Consider the following 9,993-nt stretch of genomic DNA (forward strand, 5'->3'; position numbering starts at 1 on the left):
TCTTCAGGCGTTCTGGGAACCGGGGTGATGCAAAACTTTTTTTGGTGTATGTATTTGTATTTTCAGCTGAGAGACACAGAAATTTTGACTCCAAATTGTGGGCCTGTAGAACATGCTGTACACGCTGTGGTAAGACATCTGATGTTTCATTTTCGACAGAAGGAAAATCTAACAACTTTACATGTACCCCTCTTTCAGGTTTGAAATAGCTGATAATGAGAGGAAGTAATTTAGTAGATTTATTATTGCTGGTGCCGATTGAAATGCTTATAAAATTCACTTCAGCAAGGTCTTCAGTAGGAAGCTCTTTGTACGATGGAGACAACACATTGCTACCAATATATTCTGTATTTGTCCTTGCACAGCATAACTTGATACTACACAATTTCTTAACCATTTTCGATGTGCAGTCCATGGAACTGTAACTCTGATTGTGGCACACTCTGTGATAGGTCAATGTTCCTCCCATCGCAGGCAATCTTAATTCTTCATCGCCTGTGACAGAAGGAATTTGTCAAAGCGACTAAGAAAATAATAAAAAAAAATAATTGCAGTAGTTAATATCAGACATATAAGCTATCAGTATTACAATATTCTGTTACCATACCTAATGTTCATAAATTTAGACAACATTGTCCATGGAGCCCAGCGATATGGTGCTATACTTTGGTTACAGCAACAGTCGAGATCGCAATAACATTTGTTTATTATGACCGGCTTCGGCTTATGTTAAAGCCATCTTCAGATTTTCTGGGACACTTATGGCTGGTGCTGGTGACGTGATATCACATCATACAGTGTACGGTGTACAAATCCTGTGAACATATGTTGATTTTTCTTCAGTCTTGCTTCATTATAGACCAAATTGTCAGAACTACCCTCTCGCGGCTTTACCTTTCCTTAAGCCAAACTGATCGTCACCTAAAATCCCTCAGATTTCTTTTCCATTCTTCTGTATATTATTCATTTCAGCTGTTAATCTGATTGTGCGCTAATTCTCGCACTTGTGACTTTTGCATTCTTGGGACTTACGTGGATGATATTTTTTCGTAAGTCAGGTGCCTATAGCGCCGCTCTCATATATTCTATGCATCGACCTGATCAGTTGTTTTGTTGCCACTCCCTCCCAATGATTGTAGAAATTCCGATGGAATGTTATCTACCCATTCTTGCCTTATCTCATTGTAAGATGTCCAAAGCTCTTTTAAATTCTAATACTGGATCCCCTGTCTCTTCACTGTCATCTCCTTTTCTTCTTCTATTACGTCATCACACAGGTGTTCCCCTCATAGTGGTTTCAATGTATTTTTTACAGTTCCCTGATCTTCATCTGCATTTAACAGTGGGATTTGCATTGCAGTCTTAATGTTACCGTCGTTGCTTTTAATTTCACCGACAAATGCTTTAACTTTTCTGTGTGCTGAATCAGTACTTATGACAATCGTTTCTTTTTCGATTTCTTCACATTTACCATGCAGCCATTTCGCCTTAGCTTCACTACACTTCCTAGTTATTTTGTTTCTAAGTGACCTGTGTTTCTCTACTGCTGAATTTCCCAGCACATTTTTGTACTTTTTTCTTCAGTCGATCCACTGAAGTCTCTCTTGTGTTATCCACTGTTTCTTCGCAGTTAATTCCCTTGTACCTATGTTTTTCAGTCCCACTACTGTGACTGCCCTTTTTATAAATGTTTATTCCCCTTCAGCTAAACAGCCTACTGAGCTATTCTTTACTGCAATATCTATAGCCTCAGAGAGCTCCGAGCATATCTCTTCATTCCTCAGTACTTCCGTATCCCACTACTTTGCTCATTGATCCTTCGCGATTAGTCTTTAAACTTTCGCCTGCCCTTCATCACTGCTAAATTGTGGTTTGAGTCTATATCAGCTCCTATATGAGCCTTACAATCCAATATCTGATCTCGAAATCTGTGTATGACCACGACGTAATCAAGTTGGAATCGCATTGTATCTCCCCGCCTTTCCAAGTACACGTCGTGATCTTGTGATTCTAGAACACAGTATTCGCTATTACTAACTGATATTTATTGCAGGACTCAGTTAGTCTTTCTTCTCTCTCGCTCTTACTATCAAGCCTATATTCTCCCGCAACCCTTTCATTTACGCCTTCCCATACAACTGCGTTTCACTCTTCCTTTGCATACTGAATTAGTGGTTCAATAACCTCATACAATATCTCTATCTTCTGTTCTGTGCTTGCGACGACGGCATGAATACCTGAACTACTTTTGTCGATTCTGATGAGAAGAACCCTATCAATGGCTTGTTCACAGTAACTGACTCTCTGCTCTTCCTTATTGTTCATGCTCGTTATAAGTTTTTTGTGTTTCTGCTGATATTACCCTATACTTGTCTGACCAGAAGTCCTTGTCTTTTTTCCATTACTCTTCACAGACACTCACTATATGTAGACTGAGTTTCTGCATTTCTCTTATCAGATTGCCTAGCTTATCTACCACTTTAGAACTTCTGACATTCCACGCCGCAACTCGTAGAACGCTACCCTTTCTTGGTCATCCTCCCTTGGAAGTCCCCTCCTGGAGAGTCGAATAGGGGACTAGCCCACAATTTTTTGCCAATGAAGAGATCATTATGAGAGTTGCAATACAGGACACATGTCGTGCAGGTACACAGTATGCGTCTCTAATGCAGTGGTTTCCATTGCCTTCTGCATCGCCATGCAGTTGATCATTACTGGTTTTTTCGCCTTTTAGGGGTAGTTTTCGATCCCAAGGGCAAGAGAGTTGCCTGAACTTATGTCCGCCCCTCCTCTCTCTTTGACAATGTGGGCTGAATGGGGGTGACTTCTTTTGCCGGAAGTCTTCACCCGCCATTACTGATGATTTTTATTCAAACTTTACGCAGTGACGAGGTTCCGAACCGGAACCTAGACGCTTTGACTACCAATCAAAGACGCTACCTCCTTTTTTTGTTTATTTGGCAACACCTCTTTTGCCGTACCATAGAAAATGAACTATCGCTCTTCAGGTATTGCCCCTAATTATTCCAAAAAACTCTCCCAAGGTGATAAGATCCACGGTTCTATAATTCTTCTTTTTATAAAATTAATTTTTAAGTTATTTATTTATTTTTGGTGTTGACCGATTACAATGAGCAGATGTGTACAAATTAAAATCCTACAAAACAGGATGTTACAAAAAATATTAATGAAAGGATAAACTAAAATAACTTTTGTAGTACTTCATCTAAAAGAATCTGTCTTCAAAAAGTTGTGCAACTGAAGTTTTATTGTCCAGTGCCATTGGCGTTTTCTTTATCCAACACTGCAGCCAAAAGATTTACAAAAGCCTCATGCTGCTTTGTCAATGCCCCAATGGATGCAGCTTTCCATGAATCAGCCAATCCCTTTCCTTTCTTATTGCTAACAATTCAGATGATTCTGTCTTCTGATGCGTGGTATGCTCTTACATGGTACATGTTTTTTTCATGTTGGTTTCATGCAGCTCTCCATGTATGTATTTTAATTATGACTGTTCCCATGCATTAAATGTTAGTCGTAATTGTGTGTAAACAGCAATTTTATGAATGATCAGGTAACAAGATCTATTATCATATGCACACTAGATTTTCTTGTACATTTCCAAGGACATTTGTCATTGCTACAATAAATTCTGATGCTGTTTCCATTGCTCCACTTGTTAAACTTTATTTTTGTATCTTGCACGGAATATTGCAAAATTATTTATGTATATAGATGCTTTCTGATCATACTGATTATGATAAGACTCCATTACTCATGTTCTGTACGTAAGCTTCATCTTACATTTTCAAGCAACACTCTTGTACCATTGCACATATTTGCTAGGAATATGGTCATGTTTGTAATATGGATGAAAGCTTCATATTTTTTGGTTATTTCAAATAGACTTTTCCTTAAAGAGACAATACAGTATATGGTGTTCAGATTTTTGTAATACGACACATCTCAGTACTTTTAGTTTCATAATTTATTTTCAGTGTATTGTAAAACCACAAATTCAGTGAAGTTGGCAGGAATTCAACTAATTTTTGCCCATACTTAAAGGAAATATCGACTGTCAATTTTAGTGGTTCTGACAGCCACAAACAATAGACTGTTGAGCATTTGTCATAACGTCATACCATACACTGAAGGTATCTAAGAGACTTCAAATGGACATATGAATTGTCAGTGGAAAAGTACTTCCCTGAATCTGATCATATTTGATTATAAATTTACTACCAGTCTTCAGAGTGTTGTCAGTGATGGATTATCAATTGCCTTACTGTGCCTACCTCTGATATGACTTCATCAATGCTTCGAGATTTGTGTCAATATTGTGCTGGTTACATTCCCTTCATTAATTACAGGATTAATGTCCAGAGTCATAAACAGAATTTTCATTTATGCTAAGTGATGCAACATATTTACCATCAAACTGTAGTCCCATACTAACCACAGGATTAATGACATGAGATGTCAAAGAAAATCTTCGATGCTTACAAGCGATACAGTATTTACCTATAATGTACAGAATTTGGCAAATATTGTGTGTGTTTCCTGCCTGTGCAAAGACTAATCCTCATATGTAAAACACTAACAAGAGCATTCTATTATGCATTTTGTAACCTTATGTCATAACATCTGTAATGTTATTCATAATTCTGGCTTATTGTATTTATTTCTTTGAATTTCTTTTCTCGTTTAAAATTTCGTTCTCCTTGTCTTATTACAGCCAAGGAAAACCGAATGATTTTTGGGAGGGAGGGGGGACAGGGGATAAGGTGAGATTTTTATACCTTTCCTGCCATTGTTAATATTTTGCTTTTACTATACTCGGACAAAGACACACAAGCATCCAGCGTGAACTATGGATAAAATCTATGACGTTGTGTTTAACCCATTAAGTACCAGTGTCCTATTTTGAGGACAGCGCACATATTTATTTATAAATACACAATAAATTATTAATTTGAAACTGTTACTATGTCATTTGTTGATGCTTTTTCTAACAAATGTATGCTTACAGGAAATTAAAAAAGCAATAAATCCTACCATTAATTGATTATTGAATACTAAGGCACCCTTTTTGTTATTACAGGTATTTACTTTATCGACAATTTAGATCTTTTTGTGATTATTTATAGTCAACAATGTGTCTTTTAAACTACTTGATTTGTTAGCTCAATTGGAGTTATATTCATTGTTTTCCATTGTTATAAAATTTGGTGAACTCGAAATAGGACACTGGGACCTGGTGTTATCATTTCAGCTATTTGTATTGCTGCACGTTCGAATATGAAACTCTGCTAGTGCAAGCCTATTAGATTTGCTTATAAGTTGTGGTCTCTCTGTGGAGCAAGTGGCTACTGTTTCAAATTTGATTTATACTGTGGAAAGGATCCAGAAAATACTGCAAGGGATGACCTACTATTGGGATCAAGAGTAGTACTAAACATGCTTGACTGCATTGAAAAACCCGAGAATCATTGTGTGTACTTTGACAATTTCTTCACTAGTAGAGATCTTCTCATTCATCTGAGAAATTTGGGTTTTCGAGCAACTGGGACTGTCAGAGAGAATCGAGTTGGTGACTGTCCACTACTGAGCAGCAACGAACTGAAAAAGACAGTTCGAGGAAACTATGACAACCAGTTCGACAGGAATGGTGAAGTCTTAGTTGTTCGATGGCACGACAACAGATGTGTTACAATTGGTACAAATTTTGACAAAGTTGAACCTTTGGGAGCAGCTACGCAGTACAGTAGACAAGCAAATAAGAAGACACAAGAGCAACACCCTGCCGTTCTAAAGTCGTATAACGCGTACATGGGGGGTGTTGACCACCATGACTGGTTAGTTGTAAAATATGCGACGGTAATTAGAGGTAAAAAATTGTACTGGATCCTATTTACACGTATGCTGGAAATGGCCCTCATAAATGCTTGGCTCTTCAACAGACTAGCACATGGGAAAAATGCACAGGATTTACTGGATTTCAGACGTACTGTTACAGTTGCATACCTGAAATTGGACACTGGAAGACCGAATATTGGACATCTAATGGAATACCCATCAAGTCAGTTGAGAGTGATACCAGACATCAGGTTTGATGGAATTGGTCATATAACAAAAGAAGCACGCAAAGAAGATGTGTAAGAGCTAAATGCAGCGAGAAACCAAGAACAATTTGTGTTAAATGTCGTGTAACTCTGTGTGTGAAGTGTTTTGTACCATTTCACAAGAAATAAATAGTTAAGACTTGAATACAGTCTAGTATTCTGTTAAATCCCAGCGTCCTATTTTGAGGATGGCCATTATATCAGCATGTATAAATATTCTTTGGCTATTTTTGTACTTATTGTGGTTCATACACTATGTACATCATAATTAAGGAATAAAAAATTCAATTTAAAAAAAATTAATTTGGGACTTAGTGGGTTAGAAATCTGTGATGTGCTTGGTCACCAGTCAGTTGTACAGTGCTAGGGCGTTCTTATTAGAGATATAATAGCATGTAGTACATTTTTATAGAAGGAGATCTGATATTTCTGAATTTGGGAGAAATTATTTGGAATACTTTATCACAGAGATGAAACCCTGTTTTTAAAGATATTTTCTTGACTGTATGAATGGAGAAAATATTTGCAGATATATTTATGTAATGCACACACAAGAGTGAAATGTTTGTTTGTCAGAACTATTAATTGAAGTAAATCTTTGCCTCTTAGGTGACCAATAATATTTATGATTAGAGTTGATTTGATCTTTCCGTTTTCATTACATCACAAATAATGCAATTGGTGTAAAGGTCTATAATTTTGTAATGAGTGAATTTCGTAACTGTTAGAGTCTTCTAATCTTATACAGTCTTTTTTGACGATAGCCAGAGTTTAATTTTTCAAGAACACTTTTCTTTAAAGTAAAACCCTCCTCCATCATTCTTAGTAGGGTTGTAAAATATTTTACCTTGTGTGCTTTGCGTCTTATGCCACATACAGCCATAGAGTTAATTAATTAATTACATGGATCATTTTGCATGATAGATCATAATGTTGTGGAACGAGTTGTTTTACATTCACATAGCAAATTAATTTGCACATACAGTTACATCCTGAACATTCATAAATGTTTCTTTTTTACAAAAAGGGAGAATGGTATACAGATGTGAGTTAGAAATTCCTATCCGCCACCTTTTACACATTCCAGCAATAAGAAATTCATTTATGTAATAGGAGAAGTTGTCATGGAGAAACTTTTTCAGTTTATTATCAAACTGTACTTTACTGTCTGCCAGACGTTTATATTACTGGGTAAGTGATCAAAATTTTTTTTGGCAGCATTGTGTACCCTTTTGTGCTAAAGACAATCTTAATGTGGAGTAATGAATGTCACTTTTCCTTCTGTTACTATAATTATATATCTCATTGTTCCTTTTGCACTGTAGTGGATTATTTACAACTGAGGGAATAATCCCCAACTCCTTAAACAAGATGATCATGGGCGGGCAGCACATATTATTCTTACGGCATGTTTTTGCATTCTGAAAACTTTCGTTCTTAATGATGAGTTACTTCCAAACATTAGTCCACATGACATTACTGAATTAAAATATGCCAACTTACTGATTTGTCTCTCCCTAAGATTTTCAATGATTCTAAGCAAACATGTGGATGAATCAGGAGTTTTTCCAGTTTAAATTATCGTTAATTTGGACCTCTAAGAATATGAAGTTTCTGCTCAATCTGTTATTTCCTCACCATGTGTTGTACATATCATTGGTGTAGTAGCTCTAGATGTGCAGAACTGAATATGTTGTGTCTTTTTAAAATTGAGTTTGAGGACATTCATAGAAAACCAGTCAATCATAATTTTAAGAACTCTGTTTACCATTTCTTCTGTTTTTGTATGTATGTTTGGATTGATTACAGTACTGCTGTCATTTGCAAAAGGGACTAATTCTACCTGTTGTATACTAGATGGAAGATCATTTTCATATACAAGAAACAGTAGTGGGCCTAAGCTAGGACTGGGGTAATCCCATATGTCATTTTCAGAATTAAGTCCCCAGACTATATTGCTTAAATTACTAAGAACAACTTCCTGCATTCTTTTGGCTCGATATGACATTATCCATTGGTTAGCTATATCATCAGTCTCACAGAGCATTAATTTATCTAGAAGAATACTGTGATTCACACTGTCAAATCCCTTAGAGAGCTCGAAGAAAATACCAACCAGCGCTGGTTTAATATTTCATGATTGTAAAATATGGTCAGTAAACATGTAAACGCCATTCTCAGCAGAGCAACCCTTGTCAAACCCAAACTGTGATTTGCTAAGGATTCTATTGTTGCTAAGCTGAGACACTTTTTAGAATACATCACTTTTTCAAAAATTTTGTAAAGTGATGTCAGAAGTGAAACAGGTCGGTAATTGCTGACATCTCTCTTATCACGTTTCTTAAGGACGGATTTAACAACGGCATATTTCAGTATCGCTGAAAAAATGCATTGAGTTAGTGATGCACTGCATATTTCTGATAACACTGGACTTACTATAGGAACAAATGTTTAATACTCTATTGGAAACGCCATCAAAACAAGATGAGCCTTTATTTTTGAGGGAATATGTAATTTTGTTAATTTCAGAAGGAGAAGTTGGTGATACGTTCATATGACAGAACTTTATGAAAACTATGTTTTCAGCATACTGCTATGATTTTGCTCTTGAACTGTTTGTGCCTATGCTCTCTACCATATTTAAGAAATGTTTATTAAATAAATTTACTACCTGTGACTCTCATTTGTGGCCACTCAGTTCAATAGTGATGTCTTGTTTTGTGGCTGCTTGTTCTGTCTCTCGTTTCACTATGTTCCATATAGCCGTAAGTCTGTTGTTGGAAGTACTGATTTTTGACTTTATGTGAATGTTCCTTGATATTTTAACAGCAATTCTTAGTAATGTTGAGTAGTTTTTATAGTGTACAACAACTGCAGGATCACTACTTGTTTTTGCCGAAAGATACATTTTCCTTTTCCTTCCACAGGATAGCGTAAACCCACTAGTGATCCACAGTTTTTTACATGACTCTTTAGTGTCATTTCTGATTAGCTTATGCTGAAAACAATTTTCAAGTAATGACATGAATTTATCATGCTAAATTTTATGTTAGCATTTGGTTAATTATAAATTATGGCCCATATAATCTCCTGTTAATTATTCTTAAAAACATTTGTGGTGGAGTCATTAATTATTCTAACTTACTTCCATTGAAGAGTATTCATACTGTAAGGCGCCATGTTATTTATCCTGCCTGACTGTGCATCATGAAGTGAGACAGCATTTTTTACCAGGTAAACAGTTATTTTCTTGCTTTTAGCTCTATCAAAGAAAACTTTATCAGTTAGGACCCTACTGTTATTCTCCACATGTATTGGAAAGTTAATTACTGAGATGAAATTGAAGGATAAAAATAAGGTTTCTTGATCATTTTTCCTATCAGAATCCCACAGAAAATCTACACTGACGTCACCGCAGTCTATTAAATGCTTGCTGGTGTCCGATAGATAGCACAGTAAGGAATCTAGATTCATCAAACATAGTTCAAAATTTCCTGGTGAGGATATAGACACAGTTACAGTTAAAAGCTATTTTTCAACATTAATTTACAAGCAAACGCTTCTATGTGCTGATCACTAGAGAACCTACTTGTCTCAGTCTTTTTGAACCTGTGTTGTGTCTCAATGTATGTAACAACACCTCCTTTTCCCATGTTTTTTTGCATGGGTAAGCTGCAATAGTGATCTAGTTATTTAACCCAGTGGTTATGTGGTGCACAGACAGGCACAGGACGTCTATCTTTTCAGAGGTATCTAAATCTTCCAAACAAGCAAGAAGCTCTTCTACCTTATGACTCAATCCTATAATATTTTTATGAAATAAACTAACCTGTCTGGAATATTTCTGACAAGCAAAGAAAAGTGTATTGGT

General features: G+C 36.1%; 1 protein-coding gene across 1 annotated transcript in view; it reads left to right on the top strand.

Moving 5' to 3' along the window:
• The window catches only part of LOC126252539 (piggyBac transposable element-derived protein 3-like), a 99,076-nt gene extending 92,917 nt beyond the window's left edge, over positions 1-6,159 (top strand). Inside the window, exon 2 of the mRNA XM_049953435.1 lies at positions 5,401-6,159. Coding sequence (XP_049809392.1) covers positions 5,401-6,159 — 759 coding nt within the window. The remainder of the gene's footprint in view (positions 1-5,400) is intronic.
• The last annotated feature ends 3,834 nt before the right edge of the window (positions 6,160-9,993 follow it).

Source organism: Schistocerca nitens, chromosome 4 (genome assembly GCF_023898315.1).
Source record: "Schistocerca nitens isolate TAMUIC-IGC-003100 chromosome 4, iqSchNite1.1, whole genome shotgun sequence".
NCBI lineage: Eukaryota > Metazoa > Arthropoda > Insecta > Orthoptera > Acrididae > Schistocerca > Schistocerca nitens.